General features: G+C 38.8%; 1 protein-coding gene across 1 annotated transcript; it reads left to right on the top strand.

Moving 5' to 3' along the window:
• Window positions 1–177: 177 nt before the first annotated feature.
• LOC143887706 (T-complex protein 1 subunit theta-like) lies at window positions 178–27,660 on the top strand. Its single transcript, XM_077391854.1, has 13 exons — window positions 178–597; window positions 9,593–9,855; window positions 9,958–10,104; window positions 10,215–10,376; window positions 11,771–11,848; window positions 18,451–18,584; window positions 20,556–20,628; window positions 20,753–20,830; window positions 20,929–21,051; window positions 21,245–21,339; window positions 26,242–26,451; window positions 26,892–26,949; window positions 27,267–27,660. Exons 1-13 carry the CDS (start codon window positions 450–452, stop codon window positions 27,330–27,332), a joined length of 1,635 nt encoding a protein of 544 aa, XP_077247969.1. The 5' UTR covers window positions 178–449; the 3' UTR covers window positions 27,333–27,660.

Below are 27,660 nucleotides of genomic sequence, written 5' to 3'. Positions count from 1 at the left end.
CATTGAGTCACCCGACCCAAGTTCCAACCCGATGAGGTTCAACGCGACCCAGCTCTCGGGTTGGGTTGCCCGAGCCCTCAGCCCGACCCGAACTCAACCCTAACCCGACCCGTAAGATGCCCAACGTTTTGTCTGCTTGAACCCGACCCGAGTCCCACACATCTTAGTAATTTTGAAAAAATTGACAGCTGATTTTCGCGGTGTCAGAAATTCGCTTTCCGCCATTTAAAGTCGCTTATTCCGCTGCATTCCCCCTCTTCCGATTTTCAACCTTTTGTAATTTTAGTGAACTCGCAGAGAGCTTCGAAGCAGAAGAATAAAAGAGTGTCTTTAGGGTTAGGGTTTTGTTCTCTCCATCCATTTCTAATACAGAACACAGCATATAAGAAGAACAAGCCATTTCTAGGGTTTAGATCGAAGAACATCCAATTCATAGATTTCCCTAAAGAATGGTGTACCAAATGCAGCCTTATGGGATCCAATCGATGCTGAAAGAAGGGCACAAACATCTCTCCGGCCTCGACGAAGCCGTTCTAAAAAACATCGATGCTTGCAAGCAGCTTTCTGTTATCACTCTTACTTCCCTCGGACCCAATGGTGAGTTTTACAAAATTTACCTTTTTTTTTCTGATGCTTAAACCCTAAGTCAGGTTGAGTGATATTGATTTTTGACTTTGGAATCAACATTCATGTTTCGCTTATAACTGCACTGTGCTCTTAGACATGGCATTTGGACCTATGTTTCCAAGTTTTGACAGATTGCTGGGACCTCCTTTTCCATTTTTGTTGATCTGGGTTACTGTTGATTGTGTTTTCTAAACTGCTTATAATTTACTTGTTAATAGAAATGATTGTGTTTTAAAAGATGCGTGTAAGTTACTTGTTAAATTGCAACCTGAAATACACAAATTGCACCCAAAATGTGATTGGGTTGCTCAGTTATATAGGCTTTTGATGAGCACGGGTCTGCCTAATGAATATTTTTATTTGTTGAATGTGTTCCATCGGATATATTTTCTTGTTGTGTTGGGAAAGTTGATTTGTTTCCACGCGTCCACCTTTCCTATTTCAATTAGGTTTTCTAATTAAAGTGAGAAGGCAAAATGTGATAAAAGAGAGTGTTTCTCTCTTGAGAGGTGGCAGCAAGAGAAGGGTGCGGGAGGTGTGAGTGGGAGAGAAAGATAGAGGGAAAGAGAAAGAGAACGAGAGAGAGATTTCTCTTGGATTTTTTCTCGGGTTACTCTCATGTATGGTCTTGGTTGAGAAGTAAAGGAAGGGTTGCAGTTCACGGGTTAATCCCCTTCTAATCCTTGTATTTTGATTTCTCATAGTGAAGATCGTGTTATCGCCTATGGACGTAGGTATCTTGACTGAACCACATAAAATCTCGGTATTTATCTTGTGGCTTGTTTAATTTATATTTTTCTGTTTCTTTGTGCATGATTGGGTCAGATTTGCCATTCAGATTTTCTCAACTAATGGCATTAGAGCTATGGGTGCAGCGATTGTCGTTGAGGCCGGGTGGATCGCAGTTACAATTTTCGTCAGAGAGTAGACATTATCCGAGAGATTCTTGTTCGAGGTGGGGCTCTATAACGAGAAGTGCCAAGTGATATGAGATGACGATAAAGTTGAGTTGTACCTAATTTTACTTTCTCAGGTTTGATAGAAAGTGCAGTTTCTGGGAAGACATTGAGTCGAAGGTGGTAATCACTATTCGACTATGTCTGGTTGTATGGAAGAAGAAAAAGCTCCTAAATTATCCGAAAAATTGGAAAAGCTTTACATGTCAAACAGCTTGGTCAACTGATTGTATATGAGGTGACAATTGTACGTGCTGGAGATGTAGGAAGGCATGAATCTTCTATAGCACATTGCTATGTTCAACGGGCTTGTGGATCCGCTCCAAAAGGATGATGAAAATTTGAAGGAAGAAGACAAAACCCTTTTGCTTCTTACTTCACTTTCGGATTCTTATGAGAATCTAATAACTTTGTTGTATGGTAAGGATACAGTGAAGTATGAGATGCGGAAGAAACAAGTTTTTGATGGGAGTAAAAAGCATGAGCTGGTTGTTAATGGTGGGAATCAAAGAGGAAGGTCATCTGACAGAAGACCAGGGAAAGCCGGGTCAAGATCCAGGATCAGCGGAAAGGGTGTGCAATGTTATCATTGTAAGGAATAGGACCATAGCAAGCGGGATTGTCCGAACCGAGCTAACAAGTTAGACCATAGTGCTACAATTACGGTGGTGCTCATAACTGATGAGCAAAGAGAAATGGTTGGAGATGTCCTCACAGTCTCCAAATGTAATCACAATTCTCCTCATAATGTGTGGATTCTAGATTCAGGATGTTCTGTCATATATGCTCCATGAAGGAATATTTTGATACGTTTCATAAGATAAGGGCAGGTGTAATGAACTTGGGTGACGGGTCTACTTGTGACGTCACGATAATTAGGATGGCGAATTCAAGATGTTCAATGGATTGGTTCATACTTTAGGTGGTGTGGCGTATGTTCCAAAGTTACGGAAGATTCTAGTGTCGCTTGGCTGGTTGGACTCCTGGGGCTTCACGTATTCAGCTATATGTGGAGACATGGAAATCACAAATGGCTGTATATTTCAGACGAAAGGAGAGAAGTGTGACAGTTGTGTTGTCTGGTCGGGGACACGGTGACAAGTGTTCCCAAGATCTCGATGGATAGTCGGAAACAGAGTGGTGGTGTGTGCACATGTGGGGTACTAGGGCCTTTTTCATAATTAGTGTAGTGACGTGTTTCCATGTTGCAGATAATGGTGGAGGTGATAGTACCCACGATGATGAAGACGGACCGAGATCCCTCTCCAGGGTTGACTGGGTGAGTCAACGGGTTGGCAGCTCTGCACATGTGCATTGGCCGTGTTGATCGAGTTAGGTGGAGTCAGAACCTGGGTGATTTGGTGGTGTGTAACCGCTACTTCGGACGTCCAATGGTGCTTTGCGGCAACAAAGGACCGATGATGACGTCAACGGAAAATCTTCAGGTGGTTGGGAAACGAGCCAAGGTTAGATTGTTGTAAAGTTGCCTTGTTTTCACGCTTCCTTCTTTCCTATCTCAATTAGGTTTTCTAATTGAAGTGTGAAGGCAAAACGTGATAAAAAGAGAGGGAATTCCTCTCTTGGTAGGTGGTGGCAAGAGAAGGGTGTGGGAGGGAGAGAGAAAGAGTGAAGGAAAGAGAGAGAGAGAAAGAGAGAAAGAGAGAAAGGGTCTTCTCTTGGGTTTTTTCTTAGGTTACCCTCATGTACGGTCTTGGGAGATAAGCAAGGGAAATGATTGCGGTTTTCTAGTCCGTGGGTTAATCCCATTGTAATCCTTGTATTTTGATTTCTCGTAGTGAAGATTGTGTTCTCACCCGTCGACGTAGGCATCTTGGTTGAACCACATAAAATCTTGGTGTTTATCTGTCGCCCTCGTTCCGTATATGAGTTCTTTCGCATTTCTCGTATCATTCTTCGTGGATTAGCATCTCGAGGTCCTTTGATGGGCATAAAGAAATCGTCTTGGTAGCAACCACCAAACCAATAGAACAAAGGTTAGTCTGCAGCTGGTCCACAAGCAAGGTAAGTAGGTCCATTACCGGCCGGCTCCGGACCGAAAAGAAGCCTAGTAGTTCCCTCACGATTCTTGGCATTGGGCTAATCATCCCACATTGATGCGAATGCGATGCCACGATTCACTGGCACCTGTAACCTCTACCAATCTTTTTTTTTTGAAATGGAAATATATTAATATGAAGGAGGACGGAGAAGGGCCTCAAAGGAAACACAAAGAGGAAAAAAACTGAGACAAAAATAAGAAAAACCATCCAAGGCGTCACGGAGGAAGGAAGTCAAACTACTCCAAGACCTTCGTCGACACCCTAGACATAGCTAGAGAGTCTGCTTTAGAATTAGCAGACTTCCTTACATGATTAAAGATAATAGAAGCACCAAAAGTTAAATTGGCAATCTCCTCAAAATAAAACCAAAACCTCCATGGGGGGCCGCCGAACTCGACAACCATCTAATCACATTTTTTGAGTCCCCCTCCACTATGGTCTTGTTATAGAGATCCTTATCAATTCTTTTCATCCCTGTATACATCGCCCTAACTTCCGCCTCATTTGAGTCACAAACCCCAATTGGCCAAGAAAAGGACCACAAAACCTCTCCAAAAGAATCCCGACAAAGACCTCCAATGCTAGCCGGCCCCGGATTCCCCAAGCTAGATCCTTTCAAAATTGACTTTGAGAAGATCCAAAGGTGGAGGCTCCCACCTCTGAACAATCTTAGGACGTATTTCCTTTTCCATGCACACTATCTGCCACCCCTCCCATAAGTCAAAAGCCGATACAAATCTAAACATAGGAAGGCATTTTACCCACACTATGATTAAAGAAACTGCTTTAATATAGAGCCAATATGGAGATTTAGACTGACCATTAAAGACTCTTAAGTTTCTCTCGATTCATATAACCCACCATGTAGCTAGCAAATTCATACTCCATAACACCTTTCCTTTCTTTTTCCAAGGCACTAGCTCCCAGCTAAAGATTAAATCCCGAATTGACCACGGAAACACCCAACAAATCCCAAATCTCACAAGAATAAGGTTCCAAATTTCTCTGGAAAACATGCAATGAATGAGGAGATGGTTGATGGATTCCCCATATTCCAAGCATAAGGGACAATGATCCACTAAAACCATGCCCCGCCTTCGAAGAAAATCAAAAGTCTGGATACGACCATGGCATACCGACCAACCAAAAAAGCTAACCCTCAGAGGACAATGAAAGTTCCATACCTTAGCTGAAATGGAAGTTACACCGCAGGGCACTAGATGATGATAGAAGTATTTAATAGAAAAGAAGCCTGAAGAATCCCGAATCCATACTCTTTTATTTGACCCGGAACTTTTAATGTAGCATCAAGCAACTTCAAAAGCTGTGCCAACGAATCCAATTCTCTATCAAATAAATTTCTTCTAAACCTCGGAATCCATGACACCTTGATGCCCTCTCTTTCAAAACATTCACCTACTAACACCTCCTTTTGGGAGGCCACTGCAAACAAATCAAGGAACATACTCATTAGAGGCTCGCTTGAACACCATGCATCAACCCAAAATCTGATCCGATCCCCAGAATAGACTTTATATCTTATGCCATCATCGAAAGAGTGAGACACCCTTCTGATATCCCGCCACACGGTCAAAGATTTTTTAACATACAAGTCCTCTGATCCCCACTTTCTTGCCGAGAAACCGTACTTGCTCCCTTTCACTTTGACCTATAAAGATGATTCTTGCATGCCAAACCTCCATAACCACTTACCCAAAAGAGCATGGTTAAATTCTCTAACTCTTATAATACCCAACCCTCCATTCGTAAAAGGAAGACAAACTTTCTCCCATTTAAGTAATGGAAATCCTTTCTTATCTCCAGAGCCCCCCCAAAGAAACCTTTGCTGAATTGTTCAATCCTTAGGACCACACTAATGGGACATTTAAATAAAGAGAGGAAGTAGATTGGAATATTTCCCAACACCGCCTTAACAAGTGTTAATCTCCCCCCTTTAGATACTAAGTTCCTTTTCCATGTTTCTAATCATTTCTCAATTCTTCCAACAATCGGCTCCCATAGCGATTTGCTAGGTCTACCCACTCCCAAAGGAAGGCCGAGATAGGATGATGGCAGGACCTCCAACTGACAGCCAAGAATTTTTGCAAAGTCACAAGCGTCACTTTGGGAGGTGTTAACAAAATACAACCTAGATTTATAAAAATTAGATCTCTGACCAGTAATCATCTCATAGCATCTGAGAGTGGCTTTCATTCTGATCCGCTTCAGGAGTACAGAAAAGGAGAGTGTCGTCTGCAAACTGAAGCAATGATAATTCCACTCTGTCCCTGCCAATCTTAAACCCTTCAAAAAGACCAGATCTTATCCCTTTTTGCATTAGTCTGCTCAGGGTCTCCGCGATGATAACAAACAAGAAGGGAGATAGTGGATCTCCCTGTCTCAACTCTCTAGAAGATTGAAAGAACCCTCTAGGAGAACCATTAATAAGAATAGAGAACCAAGCCGATGAGATACAATTCCTAATCCAACTTCTCCACCGATCCCCAAACCCCATCCTCCCAAGGAGGTAGTCAAGGCAATCCCATTCTACCCTATCATACGCTTTCTCCATATCCAATTTACACAAAACTCCTCCTTCTCCTGATTTTAGGTAATAGTCAATGGCTACGTTAGCAATGAGAGAACGATCCAAGATTTGTCTTTTGCTAACAAACGCACTTTGACTATCCGAGATAATCAAAGGGAGAACAGTTTTCATTCGGTCCGCCAGTACTTTCGCCAATGTTTTGTAGAGACAACCCACCAAACTGATAGGGCGAAATTCCGAGGCCTTAGAGGCTTCCTTCACCTTGGGAATAAGAGTTATAAACGTAGCTCATGTTCCCTTATCTAGTACCAAGCCTTCATAAAATTCCTTAAAAATTTCACAATATCAGCTTTCACATAAGACCAACAAGCCTGGAAGAAGGCTAAGCAGAAGCCGTCAGGTCCTGGAGCCTAATCCTTCCCCAAAGAAAATAGCCCTCTCTCAATTTCCTCCTCCTCAAAAGGTCTTTCCAAACTCGAATTGATCTCCAAGGACAGATTACTAAATTCCACACCTTCTGTGATGGGACGAACCATCCTCCCTACTGGTCACTATATCGCCACTAACATCAAGCGACTCAATCCTATTCTTCTTCCTGCGGGCATTGGCCATTGCATGAAAATAGGCAGTGTTTTTGTCCCCTTCCCTCAACCAATTGACTCTAGATTTTTGACGCCGGGATTTTTCTTCCTGAAGAATCAAACTCTTATGTTCTTCCTTCATTCTTCCCAATTCATCCCACTCCTTGACAGCACCCAAGCCACACTCCTCAAGGGCTACAAGCTCCCTCATACGATTTTCAATCCATAATTTTCTCTCACCACTCTGAACTCTCCTTTCCCCAGCCCACTCTTTCAATTTTTTCTTCACAAACCGCAACTTGTGACCGATTACTACATCAGCTGCACCAACAGCACTGACAGAAGACCACCATTCTCCCATTCTGACAACCATATCAGGGAAACACAGCCAAGATAACTCAAATCTAAAAGGAGGAGGGCCCCATGATTCCAATCGAGGGTCAAGAAGCAAAGGGCAATGGTCAGACACAGAGTGAGGCAATGCTTTCTGAATAGCCTCAGGCAGTAAACCCAAACAACCATGACTAAGGAGAAATCAATCAATTCTACTTCTGCTTTGCCCTCGCGACCATGTGAAAGAAGCCCCTGATAGAGGCAAATCAACAAGCTCAAACTCTGCAATGAAATCTGCAAAAGTTGACATATTCTGATTTACATCCTGGTTCCCCTATCTCTCTCCAACTTCTCTAATTTCGTTGAAGTCGCTTCCAATACACCATGGGAAAGAACAAACATCTCTGACAGACCTCAGCTCTTCCCAAAGAATACCTTTCTCCATCGTAATAGTAGGACCATATACTCCAGAGAACAACCACATTGAATTATCAGCTGCTTTACATAGAGACATGGATAAAGAGAATCTGCCGTTCCAAACCTCTACTTTATGCCAAAAGTTTTCATCCCACACAACTAGAACCCCCCCCCCCCCCCCCCCGCCGAAGCTCCTCTGGAAGCCACAAAAACGAAGTCCCATTCCGAACTGAGCCCCATACTTCCAATAGAACTCCTATTTATTTCTTCTAATTTTGTCTCTTGAATACAGATGAATTAGGCTTAGTCTTTTTCACTATCTCTTTCACTTGAATTCTCTTTTCCTGAGAGCCCAGGCCATTGACATTCCATGAGACTATCTTCATGGGAAAACCAACTTTGAGCTCTTCCTCCCCTTTCTTCCAGTAGATAGCCTAGTGCAAGGCTCGGAAGCAACACCATTCTCATCCCCCCCATCGTAGCTGATGTCAGATTTTAGTCTATCTAACTCTCTACGCGTTCTTTTATTTTTCTCCTCAGACCGACTAACAGAACTAGCTTTATTATCAAATTCTCTCAGCTCTGCAGATTCTATTGCTGATCTCAGAACTTCACTTAAACCAGCATAAACCAGTCCCAGTCTTTTACCCACTTCCACTGTATGATCCACAAAAACTCAACCACTTCAGCTCGTGAACCTTCCCACTGCTTAGTGCTACACTGCCCACTGTTCGAATCATTAAAAGAGTATGGATTGGGAATTTCCAAGCTTTGGGAGACACCCGTAGAGGAAGGAGAACTAGTGCCCAGCTGAGTAACCTGCAAATCAAACAACGGTGAAGGAAAACCAAGACCAACTAGGGAAAACTCAGAATTCGTACCTTCAGTAACATGACCATCAGCAGAGTTAGTGAATGGAAATCCCTCACCAATAGAAGCGGGTATGATAGGGACGGGTATAGGAAAACAATCCACAGAGCGAGAATCCGGAGGAGCCAACAGATCATCGGGACTCTCTCTCTCGTACAGGTCACTTCTTCCCAGGGATGTGTCTCCGACACAATCTAAGACCCCCACCATATCTTTCCATCAGAGAAATGATGAGAAGCAGATCGATGTCGATCCAGTCTGTGTCGCTTGTTTAATTTCTTCGTTTCCCTATATTTGTGCATGATCGGATCTGATTTGTCTGGCGGGTTTTCTCAAGAAGTTGGTCTGAAGGCCAATGATCAGGTGGCTAGATCAGCCCACCGGTGAGGCTTTTGGACTATGGCCCATCCATGGTTAAACTCAGTGGATAACTGGTTGGTAGCTCTAAGTACGCCTCTGTAAGTTGGAAATTGGGGCTGACTACCACCTTTAGTAGCCCAATGACTGCTAAAGAGGGTGTTACTTATTACATTCTAATCTTAAAGATTGTTATTGCTGATCTTAATATGTTTGGATTTCAGCCTGATTTAATCTTTGTATAGCTTACCAAATGTAAAAAAAATTCAGAAATAATTTTTATGCATTTGTGCATTCATCTACCTCTGGTCGGCTTTTGGTTTATGGTGTAATCACAAATCACTTAGCTAGTAAATTAACTTATCCATACACAGATGCTATGCTAGCACTGACATGGATAGGAGGTGTCATTGCTGTTGGGAAATCTAGAAATGGTAGCTTGAGTGGAATTGTAAAAACATTGAGAACAGTGAAGGTTTTTCTTTCTTGGGTTCTGAGTATTTTGAGCGCGCTATGTGAGTTGTCATGGTTGCTTTTGTGGTTGTCTATTCTTCTCTTTCTTTTTTGGCGGGCTAGGTGGGAGAAGCCTGACACTGGTGGTTCTTTTGATGGTTGTTTAGATAAGCTTTGTCCTCAGAACTTTTATTGCTTGCTCTATGGCTCATAGAAGCAAAATGTGCTGTTTGATTTTCATTTTAAAGTCCCACTTCCATCATTTCTTGAATGTTATGGCTCGTTATTTTAGCCTATTATTTCTTGACCCCGGTTTCCTGACACTCTCCTCGGTATTGTTTTTACTTTATAAGGTGCTGGGTTTGTGATTGTCTACTTTGATGCATTTAGGTATGAACAAAATGGTCATCAATCATTTGGACAAGCTCTTTGTTACAAATGATGCTGCCACTATTGTGAATGAACTTGAGGTTCAACATCCCGCTGCCAAGATTTTGGTTTTAGCTGGCAAAGCACAGCAAGAGGAAATTGGAGATGGAGCTAATCTAACAATATCATTTGCTGGAGAGCTTCTCCAAAATGCAGAGGAGCTTATTAGGATGGGACTGCATCCGAGTGAAATCATTAGTGGCTACACAAAAGCAATCAATAAGGTTCCTTCTGTTCTCTGGACATCTGGAAAAACTGTATATTTCTGAGCCTTCTGTTCAAAATTGCTTTGTCCATATTCTGATCATTATTCAATCAATTATCAGACAATTGAACTTTTGGATGAGTTAGTAGAAAAGGGTTCGGAAACAATGGATGTGCGAAATAAGGATGAAGTGGTTACCAGAATGAAAGCCGCTGTTGCTAGCAAGCAATTTGGGCAAGAAGACATTTTATGTCCCCTTATTGCTGATGTGAGTGAATTGAATTTGTTTTTTTAATTTATGTATTTATTTACTATTTCTACTATCTTGCACCCAGGTCTCAATATATGCTCAAAATATGGATTGCTTTTGTGTTTCAGGTATGTATCCAGGTTTGCCCAAAGAACCCAACAAACTTCAATGTGGATAATGTCCGTGTTGCAAAGCTCCTAGGGGGAGGTCTGCACAATTGTTCAATAGTTCCTGGTATGGTTTTGAAACATGACTCTGTTGGGAGTATTAAACAAATGGAAAAGGCAAAGGTGTGCATTTCAAAATTTATTCTCATTCGTAAACCATTAATGCTTCCTTAACTGTTCTCTGGGTGTAGATTTCATAGGTTAGACTCATATGGTCGTCATTGATTTCAATTTTTGTAATTAGGTTGTCTGTTAAATTTCAAATTTGGTTGCTTTTGCTGGTTTTTATTCTTCTGGCATTTTCACATTGGATGCCATTTTTTCATTGAAAAGACTCAATTTGTCAGTGAATATGATTAGTGTATTTCAAGATTTTATATGATGAGTGCACGTGAAGTCTAGTATTTTTCAGAAAGTAAAGTGAGGCCCACTTCTTAGGATGATCCAAACCATTCATTTGATGGGCCACAACGTAAATTGGCAGTACCCCATAAATCATCTCCACGTGTAGAGTTTGCTAGGTAGTGATGGGACAATCACAAAGGATAAATCTTTACACACTACTAGTTCGTAGTTTCGTACTACTCTTGGGGAACACATTTATCTAGATTTTGTCTTGGATTTTTTGGTAACAATTTGACTTTCATTGTGGTAGGTACTTCTCAAAAAAAAGAAAAAAAAGTAAATTTCATTCCTTGTAAGATAGCCACAACTGCTGTACATGTAACTGATTTATTCTTTAAGCTGATATTACGCTTGTATGGGATGCCCTAGGCTAGTGTCTCAAATTGTGATGTTAAATTTGTCGGTCACTTTTGTGGACCCTTGTGAAAGAAGATGGAAACGAAGTTGCACTACTCTAGAGTGATCGTTTTATGGACTGATGGATAGATAAAGATTCCATGGACTGATGGATAGATAAAGATTGCAAATTGGGGTTTGGATGATTCACTACAATGTTTGGTTAGTGATCAGAAATACAGGGCACATGCCATTAGTCAAGGTGAATAAGATCGGTCTATGTGAGATATTCAAGTAGGTAAGTGCTAATCTGTACTACATCCAGTCATCGTTGGACTGCCCAATTTTCAGCATGTGTCTACTTTGGTTTAAGGTCTGAAAAGTGATCGTTTTATGTCAATTTTCATTGACTGAGAAAACACAAATAGAGTGGAAATATTAGGTCATTCTCTCTTTATGTATTTAGACTTTTTCTGAATCTTTTGCAAATTTTATTCATGACTTTTGGAATCTTCCTTTACAAAACCATGTTCTTGTTCTCCCTATATGTTTGGTTGATTCTTAGGGGTTTGTTAGATTTCTGCTGCAATTTTTCTTTCATTTCTTTGGGAGCACAATGTGCAAACTAATAATGGAATAATAAAATTCCAAAAAATCTTATGAAGAAATGACAATAAATTTCTTGCTTAGTTGTCACTGGCTTGATTGATGGTAGTTTTGATTTTTTCTGGATTTATTTACTGACAAAGTCCTCTACTTGATGTTTTCTTTTGCAGATTGTTGTTTTTGCTGGAGGTGTTGACACATCTGCCACTGAAACAAAGGGAACAGTTCTAATTCATAGCGCCGAGCAGGTTGTATTTAAAAAGGGAGAAGCTTTATTTTGTTAGTTGCTTTTATATGTTCTTGCAAATATGTAAATTTATTCTTGTGCAAAATTCAATAGAATAAAATGTAGACATATCATCTAACAGCTGTTCTGATATTTTTGTCTCTTTTGTATCTGCTGTCTACAATTTAATGAATACTAGTAAAAATGCACATGCGTTGCACGTGCGGTTTATCTACATAAGAAACATAATCATATGTTGTTTGTTTTTTATGTCAACATATATGATCAGTTGCAATTTGTAATGCTTATATCTTGATTGTTTATGAAAATGCCATATATTCTTTCATTTTGTTTCAAAGGTGATCATTGACCATCTATATTAGTAAGTGAACTCTCTTGAATATTGTTGTAGATCATCCAAGTACATAGATAATATGTTTTATTCTAAAAAATGTGGTCTGGTTCACTTCCATGTCTGAACTTTAAGTGTGCCTCTTTATAGAGAGACGTATAGTAATCATGACCGCCTCTAATGGCACAAATGGCAGTGTATGCAGCCTGCATTCATTAGCAACTCATAAAGCACTTTTCCTTGCTCGGCAACATAACCATAACATATCTGACCATTGTCAAATTGTGTAAGTCTTACCTATTTGCAAAAAATCCAAACACACACAAAAATCTTAAACAGAAATGCTCACATCAAAACTCTAGTGTCTTGCAGTTGAATCATGCAATGCCTTCATACATATATCAGCCACGTTCGCATAGGTGATACCCTGCATTAAACACATGATGATAGAGGATTGGAGTAATAATTGAACCAAAAAGCCTGGCTCCTTCCTTTTTTTAATTAAAAAAATTTACCATTATTCAAACAAAAAATAATGGAGTAATATCATGTCATGGTGGTGGAATTAAATTATGTTGCATTTGTAGTTGTGAAATTCTGTTTTCTTTATAAGTGTATGTTGTTCACCAGGTTCTTCCTGGAAAATTAATTTGTTAAGGTATATATTGAGTCAGTAAAGTGAAACTTAGAAATTACAAAGAGATTTTTGCTCTTTTTAACATTAATTCACTCATTCTGAAGCTAATGAGAACCTGGTACGAATAAAAGCACTCTCTGCAACATAGTACCAAAGAGACCAAGGCGAACGAAGACCAGGGCGAACAATTGTGTATTCAAGGCCCAATCTTCTTAGTGATTCTTCACCAGCGTGGAAAAAAATGTAGTTCTGACTAAGTCGAACCATGCAGGAATTTAGATTAAACAAGACTTAAACTTTAACTTTGTGAAGAGAACTTGATTAAAAAAAACTCAATCCCTAGATAATTGCATGGTTATCAAACAAATTGTTATGGAACTTCAATATGCAGGATATTGTTCTCATCGATGAAACCAGGAATAAAAGATTAACATGACTCTTTAAATAGGCTTCAACTCACAATGTTCTTCTCACTAAATTTGTTTTTGATGTATTTCTTTCATTGATTTGACTTATTGCAGGTAATATTTGAGTGAAACTTCTTGGTTTGAATTCATCACTTCAAAGTTCTCAAACTATCCAAATTTAAATCCACTACAATAATTAAATAGGCTTCAACTCACAATGTTCCTCTCATTTTCTTCTGTGAAATTTTTTTCAAATTATAATGAGCTACTAAAGTTCAATTCAAGGTTCTCAAAAACTATCTTCAAAACCGCCATCAAAGACTACTTAATTGGAGATTGTGACATAAAAGTAAGAATGAGGAGGCACTTTTGAAATTAGAGCAATCTAAATCAAATGTACAAAAGAAATCAAACAAAAAACAAACAATGAAATGAAATGAGAAACCTTCATTTGAAAATTCCAACTCCAGCAATGTTGATGAATTTAGCTGGTGAGGAGGCAATTGGCTGTGTAAAAAAGCATAGAACTGGCGGAGATTCCAAAAATGTTCTGTAAAACGACAATTCATAAAAAATAGGGCTATAGTAAAAGCAATATCAATAAATTATGTAATGAGAACAGAATGGTCAAAGCTATTTAACGAATGGTTCACATAAATAAAAAAACACATATATTACTTTCAACAGTAAGGTTGAAGTTCTACTATTGCTCTCGAGCTTATCTACCAGGAAAAAAAAAAGAATAAGCTGATATGAACATGGAAAGAAATAAAAGAAATACAAGTTTTAGGTGTTTGTTGTAGGGCAAAGTTTGGACTGACTATCGAGAATTGCAAGGCTAATGTGATTGGTTATAACAGAGGCAATGCTCGATTTTTTGTTAGGGCTACTCTAGGGAGAATTGGCCATAAAAAAAGGCATGGCTTTTGGCGATTGTTTGTAAAAAAAATCGACAAGGCTTGGCTTTTTTGGAGAGGTAAAGTTCAAGCCGAATGGCAAAAATAGCCTTAATTTAAAAAATAAAATGTCGAAATTGGGCTCCAGAGAATGCAGATCATGCCAAATTGTAACAGAATCACTTCTCTCCAATATTTGGAAGATTTGGAAGAAGGATTGTTGATTTTTTCCAGTAAAAAACATAGGCAGACAATATAATTCAATGAACCTTTTTTTTTGAAGAATATCAAGCAGAATCCGTTGCTGGAACATTGGTTTGAACAATCCTCACTTTGGACAGAAAATTGGTCTCAAAATCTTGTAAAGTGCAAGGAAAGAAAACAGTGGAATCTTATTGGGTAAGAAGGCAAGGTTTAGCAGCTTCTTCAGGGGTAAAGTTGGGGCTGAATACTGATAATACCCTGGAATGATTCTGACAATTCCGAGTGGGAAATAAACGCGGAATGATAAGATATTTAGCCGGTGAAATTTCAGGAAAATTAATTGTTGAAGAATTCTTCTGATATCTTTTTTTTTGGTATCACTCATTATAAATGTATGTGATCTGCACCGTCCATGCAATGAACTATTATGTTGAAGCATAACTTCAAAATCATATTGATGGGATGATCCAAACCGTTTGATTGAAGGCTTTTGAGATAATTCTACTTGTACCAAATTTGAGTGCATGGACAAATTATTGAAAAGAAAGGCATCTGATATTGGCACTACCATGTGTTTTAATATTTGTGCAAACTTAGCCTGCCATGTGTTTTTTATTTTATTTTTTGTGGTCATTTCTCCAAGAGTTTTTCCTAGATAGAAGAAGTAACAAAATTCTCTGGAATTTATATATATATACACATATATTTTGAAAAAATTGTCCGATGCTATAGATCGGCCCCTGTTTATTTTGGATTTTTAGAACCGATTGTGGGTATAAAACTGATTATTAGAGTCCAAATTAAACGTAATTTTTCAGTCTAAATAAAACATCAACATTCTATTGGCTCTCAAACAGGCAAGCTTTATCTTTTAGTGCAGGGGTAATGCTTCGATCGAATATCGAGAATACCCTCAGCTGAATTCGGAAATTCCGATGGGAAAAATAACGTAGCATGTAAGGATATCATAGGATGTAGGCGGAATTTAAGGAGAAGTATGGAAAAAAATGTTAACGATTCATGCTTTTATATGAAGTGGAATTAATATGATTGGAATTAATATGAAAGGGAGGAAGAAAAAATTAGTCGTTCTTGCTTTATATGAAGTGGGCCGTACAATACTTTGAGAAAAATAATGTTTCATATGGCCCTTCATCATATGATCTCTCTTATAAAGTCAATTAAAATCTTATAAATATGAGAGATTTTATTTGTAAGGTGTAAGCGATTATGGTCTAGAATTTTTCTAAAGGGATATGCTAGTGTCAATCACATAAGGCATTTTGCGGATGTGCTGTTGCATGTGAGAGCAGACACCTCATGAATAAAGAGAAAATCTCTTGGGAGGTGACAAAAGCTACTGAAAAGTGAGCTTCTGTGGTTGGTCTCACATGCGACATACCTAGGGCGAAATTCCTTTGTCGGTGGTGGCTAGCAAATCCCTTCAAAAGAGAGCAATGAATGCTTTTTTGACTTTTCGAAAGGAGCAAGAAATGCCAAAATTACCCTAATGGAAATACATAATTTCATATAGTCTTGTAAAAAGGATAGGTAGAAAATGAATGGGATTCAATTGGAATTAAAACAAAAGGGTGGAAGAACTTAGCCCATGATTCACGCTTTATATATAGTATGAGGATTATTTCATCTATCTCAACCATTTGGTTGATAGTCTAGCAATTACTTTAAAGGTACTTCCCTTTTGTGTGCGCGTGTTTGTGTGCACTTGTGGGCTGTGCAGGGGATGTTTGTATTAAAAAACAATCTTCTACAAGAATTTTAAATCTTAGTTGCAAACAAAATAGTAGTAATGATGTGGAGAAGGATTGAAGATTACCTTTGAATAGATTGATAGATGAAGAAGGTTAAATAGCTAGGGCATCACACATGCATATGGGATCAATGATGGGGCTTGGCAATTTTTGAAAACCAATACATGGGGATACAGGCACTCTATACCATGAGATAAGCTATATATGACTAAAAAATTAGAAAACTTAATCATGTGTGATTTATGAAAATGAATTAATAATGTATTGATTATAGCATCTACACGATTCACATTCCAAGATATACATCTCAACTACGCAACACTTTTACAAACTCCCCGCAGCAATCATTGACTCACCTTGGTCAACTTGCTTTTTACCTTGGCCAAGTTCTAGTCCGAGTCCGAGTCCGAGTTTTTCCATACCAAGTCAATCAAAACTGCTTTGACTAGCTCAAGTTAATGAAAAATTGACAGCTTCTATCATTGACTAACCCGAGTCGACACCCTTTTATTTTGGCCGAGTTCTTGTCCGAGTTAAGAGTTTTGAAACATACGCATAAAACAATCTTGATAGTGAATATGAGTGCAATATATCTGAATCATAAAGTTAATTTGACAAGCAAAATGTTTGTCTTGAACATGTATCATATCATATCATTTGGACATGATGCGTAGGTTCTATACAAGTGTCCAGGTATTATAGAGTGCATGTACTTTGGACCATAAACATCTAATTGTTTCGTCATCTCATTTATGTGCCGAATCTTCAGTTCATATCCTGGAAATATCTTTATTGATCAAGACAATCGTATCATTGCTTCCATTTGGTTTTGTTGTTAATTGAAGGTTTGAGTTCTCTAATGAGCAAAGAACCCCATATCCTTTTTTTTTTTTTTTTTTGAAATGGCCCATTTCCTTTTCTTCCTCCTCCAAATATTGTATGAGAAGCCACTTCATCAATCATGTCACTCATTTGTCACAGAATTACCACTTTTGATAATCCTTCCAATGCCTACTTTAAAAAAATGAGAGAACCCAAAGACAACATGGCAGTAAACATATTCTGGTCATTGGCATAAAAATATCAGACGGCTAATTTTCTTCTATTAGCTCCAAAACATTTAGAAAATTCTCTGCCTCATCATTCCCAAACAAGACTTTTGTGCAGATCCCTTGACAATTTTTTGAGAATGGAGAAAGGGTTTCAAATTCACATCCGGTATAAAACTGTTCTGTTCACAGATTATGAGTTAAAATATTGACTTCAAACATGTCCTAGAATTCTTGATGGGAAATGATATCAGCACAAGTCTTTTCTTTTTTATCTGGCTTGTGAGAACTTTTTTGGGAACTGTAATAACCTTTGACATTTCTTTAAATACTAAAAGACAAGATGAGTTAGTGAAAATATCAAAACATGGTTGTGCTGATATCATTTCCCTTCTTGAAATATCAGGAATTTTTTTTGATAAATTTAGATCTCTTCGGTCATGTGGGACTACTTGCAACTTGATGTTAACCATACAGCTTTTGCAGCAGCAATATGGCTGGTGACATGCATACGGTATCACAGGATTGAATCCCAGATACAATGCTTTAAACCTTCAATTATGTTTAGTGATCTTCTAATTTGAATTTTGAACATCTCTGTGGTTTAGGCTCTATTTGTCCATTCTCTATTGTTCGATCCAATACCAAGAGCAATTAGTAATTACAACTCAACAAAGCCTTGTCCCAAACTAGTTGGGGTCGGCTAAATGAATCCTTTGGAAAAATTTCATGAAGAAGGGTATTTTTGTAATATGTAATTAGTAATAATTAGCAATTAGTAATTACATATTACAAAAATACCTTGTAACAGCAAATGACTGACAATGTAGAGTAAATTCTAAATTGTTAATTATCACACACCCCTATGATCAATGCAAGTCTGTTGGATTTTGTAAATTTTGTCACAATTCTCCTTCTATGCCTTATCTCAGAACTTCAATGACCAACCCCAAGTTAAACCCTCCATCTCTAGATGGTTGTTTGGCTTCTCCTTTCAAACATTCTTTGTATGAATGCCAATTTTAGGTAATCTGTGGAGGTTCAATCCTAGGTACCGAAGCTTAGGGTTCATTTGAAACATTCTTTCACTTATTGTCAAGGCTTATTCAATAACTAGTTCTTGTGAAACATGATTTTTCTCATTGATTCTGCCTGTTAGCTCCCTTTTTCTTTATAATGGCGTTCAATACTTGGAATTTAAAAACTTGAAATTTACTTATGTTAGCCTCTTCTACTATCAATAGGAACTGTAATACAGTCGTTTACTGACAGGAATATCCTTTTTGTGCCATGTGGGCATTCTGCAGCTAGAGAACTATGCAAAAACAGAGGAAGCAAAAGTTGAGGAGCTTATAAAAGCAGTTGCAGACTCAGGTGCTAAAATTATTGTCAGTGGGGGAGCAGTTGGAGAGATGGCATTGCATTTTTGCGAGCGTTACAAGTAAACAGTCTTCCCTATGCATTTGTAAATACACATACTTCCTGGATCTGTAATTTGTTTTCAGGGTGGATAAAGGCATGGTTTTAAATTTCAGTGAAACTGGAACGAAATCACCGAAATTTCGGATTTCAGCTACGGCCGAAACACAATTGACAAGGAATTTCCATATTACAAGATTTCGGCAATTTCACCAAAATGCCGAAATTTCGCTTAACATTTCCTTTTTACCCTTTCTACAATATTTTCACCGACTCAACTCAACTAAACCTTTGTTCCAAACTAGTTGGGGTCGGCTAATGAATCCTTTAGAAAATTTTCATGAAGAAGGTGGAAGAATCTACCCGTCTCAAATTGACTAAGTCTAATCCTAACACTAGTTGGGTTCGTCTACATTAATCATTTTCTTCCATTCTCTCCTATCAAAGGTCATGTTCTCTGTTATGTTCCTAGCCATCAAGTCTTTCCTCACTGTTTCTACCCAAGTTGTTTTCGGTTTGCCCCTTCCTCTTTTTACTCCATCAACTTGGCACGAGTCACTTCTTCTCGCTGGAGCATCCAAAGTCCTACGTTGGGTATGCCCAAACCATCTTAAGCGGTGCTCTCTCATCTTCACCTCAATTGGTGCCACCACCCCCTTTTTATGGATGTCTTCATTTTTAATTCTATCTGACCTTGTGTGGCCGCACATCCATCTAAGCATTAGGATCTCCGCTACACTCATCTTATGCACATGCTGCTTCTTGGTGGCCCAACATTCTGATCTGTACAGCATGGCTGGCCACACAACTGTCTCATAAAGCTTTCCTTTCAACTTGGTAGGTATTTTATGGTCGCACAGAACTCCTGAAGCATGCTTCCACTTCAACCAACCCACATAATAAGAGCACTGAGATTTGAAAATTTCCACCGAAATTTTATCGTTTCCGCTGAAATCACCTAAATTTCCACGGAAATTTCGATCGAAATTTTAGACATTTCGGTGGAGATTTTATAAAAACTAAAATTTAATGATTTTTAACAGGATTTTGGTCAAAATTTCCACCGAGACAGAAATATTTTGGTTTCAGTGGTGGCCGAAATCGACACTGAAACTGACATTTAAAACCTTGGATAAAGGTATTGCCATGACAATATGCAACCGATTTGTGTATGGTTTTTATTGTTACGAGATTTGATTTATATTCTCTGCGAACACTTTAGATCAATTATTCTCAAATTTACAACACTTGATATTACTGTTTTCCATGATCTTTTGATGGGATGCTTTCTATGGCTCTTTAGTGGATATTTTAGGATCCACTGATTTAAAAATTTCGTCTGCTTAAGGGTACCACCCATCATATTTTATGCACTTTTCATCTTTAAAAAGATCCTAGCATATGGTGCATTGGTAGTTAACTCGAGGTGTAAGCCATATCTATTACTTTTTTGGCTAACCTGCAATTCTTTAATTTATTGGTGAGAATTCGGGCTTCTGAAAATTTTGTTTCGGTACTTATTTGATTGCTGGAACCATAGTGTTCTTTTCTATCGTGTTCTGTTTTGATTGGTAAGATATGGTTATGATAATGAATAGTCATTATTCTTTACAAAATGATTCAATCTAGCGATCTAGGCGACTTAGTGTATTGACATCTAGAACTTGGCCATATTTACTTGTATGCTCTGATCGAGCATCTGTGCTACATTTGGAAAAGAACTTTCCTATTTCCAAATTTCTTATTCTTTAAGCATTACATACTATACTGCCCTTGGCATGCAAGTTTCATGTTAAGAAAAAAATTGTTTCTCTGATAGAGGAACAGATGAAATCCTCTGCTTTTCTGATTAATGGAGTGATGGAACCTTTTTGGCGCCTTATGGTTAGGTCCTCATCAGTCCCATCAATTATCAATTGGAAGCCATTTCTGTGGTGGACTGATACAGGCTATTCGTCATATTGCTGACTTATATTTAAATTCTTTCTTTTAGGCTGATGGTCTTGAAAATCAGCTCAAAGTTTGAGTTACGACGATTTTGCCGTACAACGGGTGCTATATCGCTTGTAAGTCTTATTATTATTATTAGTATTATTATTTGCATGGTAGATTGTAAAGCCTATTATCACTTGATTCTATATACGAATTCTGTGATAAGTTCCTGAATTTCGTCTGTAATCTGGATCACAGTTGAAGCTTAGTCAGCCGACTCCAGATGAACTGGGATATGCTGACTCTGTTTCAGTAGAGGAAATTGGCGGTGTTCGGGTAATCTTCTCATAGTGTCATATTTAAAGCATTTAGGTTCTAAGTTTGCACTATTCATGTCTCTACAATTGTAAACTCATTCTTCTTTTATCACACAGGTTACTATTGTTAAAAATGAGAAGAGTGGAAACTCTGTTTCTACTGTGGTTTTACGAGGAAGTACTGACAGCATATTAGATGACCTTGAAAGAGCAGTTGATGATGGTGTGAATACCTACAAGGTATTTTTTATGCAAATATAATTATGTTTTTTATTTTTTTTGAATACCTTCTATTGTTCTGATGAAATAAGCTTATTTGGTCTTTATTATTTGTGGAATGGAATGGTACTCCAAGATTACTTTTTGGTGCATCTTTGTTTATTTTCTGAATTTTCAAAGCAGTGTTTTGTCTCATACAGCTTCTCTGCATTAGGCAATGTGCAGGGATAGTCGCATGATACCTGGCGCTGCAGCAACGGAAATTGAGCTAGCAAGCAAATTGAAGGAGTTCTCTTTTAAAGAAACGGGGTAACCTTTCTTTTTCTTCATTTCATTTTGCTAACATTTCAGTCCCTTTTTCTGTGAGAATTTGTTGAAAAGGTTATTAATTTTCTTCTTTTTGTTGGACTCCATTTCCCTTGAATCTCTGTCAGGTCTTGGGTTGAGACCTCATACTTGTGGATATGCTTTATATACCATTTCCCTATGCACATATATCATGACACTGAACTTCATCAATTTTTGAACTTAGGCTCTGTTCACTTGTTTTCCCGGGAAAGGAAAAGAAAAGGTTTCCCGGGAATCTGACGTGGCATTAGGAAAAGAAATTCAGGGAAACTGTGTAGGAAAAGGTTTCCCGCGCCTGTTCACGTGCACAGGAACTGTGCAGGAAAAGGTTTCCCGAGAAACTGCTTGCCCACCTTTTATCACTAGTTTTCCCGGGAAAGCAAATCCGACCAAAATAGTGGGATTTGGTTTCCCACACTTGTGAGAAAAGAGACATTTCCACATCATTTTTGGCAATTTCCATGTCATTATTTGACATTTTCCACCTAGGCTTGTTACTTTCTCAGGAAAGCAAGTGAACACCAGAATTCTATCTTGTTAAGGAAAAAAGAGGCTGTTTTCCAGGGATTTGCTTTCCTGGGAACGCAAGTGAACAGAGCCTTAGTTATTGTCTCGATGCTGTGGTGAGAAGAGGCGATTCGTGCCAAATTGATGGAGTAAAAAGAGGTAGGGGCAGACCGAAAACAACTTGGGTAGAAACAGTGAGGAAAGACTTGATAGCTAGGAACATAACAGAGAACATTACCTTAGATAAGATAGAATGGAAGAAAATGATCCACGTAGAAGAACCCAACTAGAACTGGATTAGAGCTGGGTAGATTCTTTTTACCTTCTTCATGAATTTTTTCTAAAGGATTCATTTAGCCGACCCCAAGTAGTCTGGGACAATGGCTTTGTTGAGTTGAGTTGTGCATCTCTCTCATTAGCAAGGTTTTATGTTCTTTTTTCGGTATGCATTTCGATCATGATGGAAATGAAAACATTTCAGTTTCGGATGGAAATTTGGTAGAAATATTGTAAAATTGTGGATGGAAATTTGTTAGAAAAATTGTAAAATTACGGAAACGTATGGAAACATATGCAAATGATGGACTTTTCTAAGTCCATCAATCAAGTGGTTGTATTTGTAGGACTCTAATTTTACCCCCTCTAAAATCCATAAGAACCAGTGACATCTTGCCACTTGGACAAGACAATACATGGACTATTGGTTCGTAAAACTTACTCTTGTTCAACTAAGAAATGGGCTCTTAATCACTTAAGACTTGGACGCTTTAATTGACTAAATATATCAACTAAAAATTCTAAATAAACTCCATATAGAAGTATGACTCTAATAAGAAAAAGAACACTTAAAGAAAAAGAACACCTAAAGACCATTCAAAAAAAAGGAAAAAGAAAAAGAAAAAGAAAAAGAATAATAATACTTAAAATTTTCGCAAGTTGTGCCACCAAGAAAATAGAAAAGCCCCGGCCTTGTCTCCAATCTAGCCCAAAAAAAATACTTGTTTCTATTGTTGAACAGAACCGCGAGAAGTTGTTTTTTGAGGCAAAGCTAAAAAACATTAAAAAATGATAAAAAAGCAAAAAAAAAAAAAATCCTAGAGCACCTATTTTTTTATAATAAATGACCAAATACTCCTATCTCATAGAAACTGACCAAAAGTACCCATGCGTCATCAAAAAATGACCAAAATACCCTTATCTAAACACATCTATTTCAAATAGACGACAGACGACAAGTACCTATTCATCAGAATGGACTAATTCAAACAGAACGAGAAACACGATTAACAACTCTAGAAAGAAAAGACACGCGATGGTGTTTTCCTAACTCACAGACTCATTGAAATGAATGAACTGGACTAGACACAAAAACAGACTTCCGAAGCTTCTCAGCCGAGGAGTGACCCAAACAGTAATGCCACTGAAATAAATCAACAGAGCTCTGTAATGCTGTACCGTCTGCCCTGATCAAGGTAATAAAGGCCATTTGTCTCAAGACCCGAACCAATCTTCCTCTTAGTCTTCATATCCTAAAAACACAATAAGGGGAAAATGAGACGGAATAGTTTACATATTTGGTTGACTGACTAATTGAGAGCAAATTAAAAGGAAATGTTGATACACAAAGAACAAAGATAAAGAGAGGCCATACTGGGGGGAGGCTATACCAATGCCCGAAACAAGGGGATGCAGTCCCATCGGCCAAACACTATGACCCGGTGGCGAATATGACTGAAATGAAGAAAGAATGTTGGATATACTGGTCATATGATTGGAAGCTCCTGAATCCATGGGCCATGACTCAGAAGCAATAGTAGCAAGAAAGCAAGATGAAGTGCTACCTTGTTGGGCTAAGTGTCAGTTGATTGCTTGCCTTTGTCTTTCAATCGTAAGAATTCATCATATTCAGCACAAGACACCATCATAGAATCATGCTGCTCAACCTGAACAGGTGAAGGCGATACTAAGAGGTTGGCATATAGGGGTGATAGCAGGGCGGGGCCGAATGTTGCATTTCCCATCCCCGCCTCAAGGGAAATTCCTTGTCCCGCTTCAGGGATGGCGAGGAAAACCCACCCCACACACTATGGGAAAAAAATTCCCCGTGCCATTCCTGCTCTGCTATAATAATAATTTCTACTTTTTTAATCTTATCAAACAATTATTAAGTAAGAATCCAAAGTTCCAAACTAAAATATTACTCTTTATGGAGGTATTTTCATAATATAAAAGATATATAGGGATATTTATGTAATTTTATAGACGGGGATTACGGGGCGGACCATGGCGGGGCCAGAGCTATCCCCATCACCGCCCTGCCCCCACTTCGGGGAATTTTTTTGATCCCCGTCCCCGTCCCATCCCCGCTTAAATTGGGAAATCTCCGCCCCACACAGGGCGGGGCGGATCCCTGTTTTTGCGTGTTTGGTTGCCAGCCCTGTTGGAATAGTGAGGAGGCTGCAATTTTGGATGTAAGTCGTAACAGTAGTCAACCGAATGACCCTCCATAAGGCAGTGCGTGCATAAACGAGTCCCATGACCACCAATACCACGGCCTCCCCCGGCCTCTACCACGGCCAGATCGTCCACCATGACCACTATGATCTGCTCCCAACTAAGCAGCAAGGGTAGAACAATCAACAAGGGATTCATCGGTCCCCTCAGTCCTCGTAGATCTCTAGATACGAGAGAAGACCTCATCAAGAAATGGCGGAGAGCCTAAACCCATGATTTGTTGACGAATATGAAGAAACTCGGGCCCCAGAGCTTCAAGGAACTGGATTCCTATTACTCTGGGTTCCATGCTATTCTAGAGAAGTTTCTTGATCACCGTGTCCTCTTGTCGCCACTTAATATAGGACTTATCTTCACTATCAAGAGGATCGCGTTAAATGTACTCAACCTTTTCTCGAGCAAGAAGGAAGGTTTCAACTGCCATTCTCCATCGCGGGTAATTGGAACTGTCCAATTAAATAGACGCCATCTGAATGTTGTGAATCTCCATGGCGGAGGCAGCCATAAACGAACGATCCTGAGAACACGACAAAACACCAATCACAACCACGATTACTCACTACTCGAAGAAGGGCACGGATCTGACAAAAAATCCCTCCCCGAATCAAATAGACTTCAACAACAAACACACCATTTGAAAGGATGAAACACACCAACCAGTCCTATGTGTGGACTTCCAATGCTAAACGATGAGCAAACAACTGAGCTGCAGACATACAACATCAGCACAGATTTTGACGAAGACGTACACCATCACAAACGAAGGTGAACAATAAGTGGATCGAAGAAACAATGACCGGAGAGTGTCGTGGACGAGATTGACGACGACGATGGTGAGTTCGAGCAGCGTCAAGGCGTGCGGCGGCGGCATCATGTGGAAATCATAGCCGGAGGGTGGGGGTGGCGGCGATGGGGCACTAGGGATCGTCCCTTCTCTCCTTTTTGGAGAAGTGGCTAAGTAATCTTAGGGCTCTGGTGAAGAGTAACAATGAAAACCTTCCAAAAAAAAATAAAATCTTAGGGCTCTGGTGAAGAGTAACAATGACAACCTTTCAAAAAAAAATCTTAGGGCTCTGAGACCATGTTGATTTTGAGAGAGAGAGAGAGAGAGAGTTGATCCCTCTCACCAATATGATATATATATATATATATATATATATATATATATATATATATATATATATATATATATAGTGTACAACTTGCTAGGCTTATACATAGAGAAATGACCTGTACCCACAGCCCGATGTAAAAACTACATAACTCATCTAACAGATTGGATCTATATTAATGAAATTGCTTTTGCGTTTGAGAAAAGAGTTAAGAGGCACTTTTCTATACCTCACTACTACGAGCCAAATATTGTATTGCCTCAAATACTGAGGGACTATCCCTGTTAACTCTGACAGCTCTTTGATCTTGATGCCGTTTCTTTTTCTGACACAACCGATGCTTCCATAGCTATTAGCAATGTGGAGAGATTGCTGTCATATGCTTCAGGGTTCATAGAATTTTGCCTTGCCAATATAACACTCAATTTGGACTTGTAAAGCCGAGGTTTTGTGACATGGTTGTGATTCTTGTTACGTGGTTCAAGTTATACTTACCTTCATGTTATTTGTTTAGTATTTTTGAATGCGCTTAAAAGAGAAATTGCCTCAATTCCCTTTCACCAACTGATCGGTGTTATCTGATGATGTGAGCAAAGTATGTTAATGGCTGGCTTTGTGTTGTAAACTTGTAATGCTTTAGCTTAGTAAATATGACACTAATTTGTATTTTTTTAACAGACACTAATTTGTATTATATCTTTTAAGATTAAACTGACTCGTGCTATTGCAGATTGGATCAGTATGCTATTGCGAAATTCGCCGAAAGCTTTGAAATGGTACCTAAAACACTGGCTGAGAATGCGGGTCTAAATGCAATGGAGATCATTTCTAAACTATATGCTGCACATGCGGAGGGAAACAACAAAGTGGGTATTGACTTAGTGGAAGGGGACTGCAAGGATGTCTCAGCCATGAATATTTGGGACCTCCATGTCACCAAGTGAGCCATTTTTCAACCTTTGCTCAAATATTCTTCAATTGATTCCCTGTCACCTTACTTTTCAAATATCCTTCTTGGTTATATGTTCTATGTAAACAGAGAACCTTTTTTCAAGCATTATAGTTTCAACAATTAAGAATATCTCAATTTTCACGAAGGCTGTAGTCTAGGTGACTGCATGTAAGAACCAAATATGTCTACTTGTAAGAAATGTACCCAGTCTGTGGATGAATCTAGATATATGAATTTCGTTAGGGTAGTTACATATCCACTCCCTTTTCTTCCAGGGGTCACCCCCTCTATTTATGAGTACTCTTTTTACTCTACAAGGGGGTGGCCCGGGGAAAAAAAGGTGGCAAATATATCGTTTCACATTTCGCTATTTATTTGCCGCTTTTGTATATTTTTTTCTTAATTATTCCATTTTGGCTTCTTTGCAGGTTCTTTGCTTTCAAGTATGCTGCAGATGCTGCCTGCACTGTTCTTCGGGTGGATCAGGTAATCTTTCACTCATCAACTTTGTTCTTACAGTTTACCGAAGATTCCTCATCAATCAATTTCAACAGTCTCAGTTTCGCATTTTTCTTCTGTATCCCCAGGACCAGCTGTGTCTACTTCCTTCAACAAATCTGTTTTCCTTTTCATTTGTTTCGACATAAAATTGGCATGAAACGAACTTTACCACCATTTTTAAGTGTAAAAATATGTGTAAAATTTGTTTAAGCCCATTTTACACCGTAAGAAACAGAGACTTTCCGGTTCTTCATCCAATAATCAGTTGCCAACAACCTCAATTTCATGATTTTCCATTGCAGATTATAATGGCGAAACAAGCAGGCGGTCCGAAGAGAGATCAGCCCGCTGGGATGGATGAGGATTAGTTTTTTCTATACGAGGCCATCTCGGCAGTGAATCCTCAAGCGGGTAAAGATTTTTTGATTCCTCTGAAGAGTAAAAAGTAATATTTGATTTGGATGCACAAACCCTCCCTGTTTTACTTGATGCTGGAGAGGTTAGTAGCTTGGCAGTTTGTGCTACTGCTACAGTTAATTTTAACACATTTTGACTATTTTTGTTTTGAGTCTTTGGTAGAATATCTGCTAAAGAACAACCAACCCTGGTCTGAACAGGTGAAATTATGTCATGAAATTATGGATACGCTTGTTAATTTTTTCAGGCTGATTTTCTAAGGGGTAATTTGTTGGCCCT

The sequence above is a fragment of the Tasmannia lanceolata genome, unplaced genomic scaffold (assembly GCF_043159265.1).
Source record: "Tasmannia lanceolata isolate RefF3 unplaced genomic scaffold, GAP_Taslan_0.1 ptg000012l, whole genome shotgun sequence".
Lineage (NCBI taxonomy): Eukaryota > Viridiplantae > Streptophyta > Magnoliopsida > Canellales > Winteraceae > Tasmannia > Tasmannia lanceolata.
The sequence above is the reverse complement of the archived record's forward strand: the minus strand, read 5'-3'. Positions and strand labels throughout refer to the sequence as shown.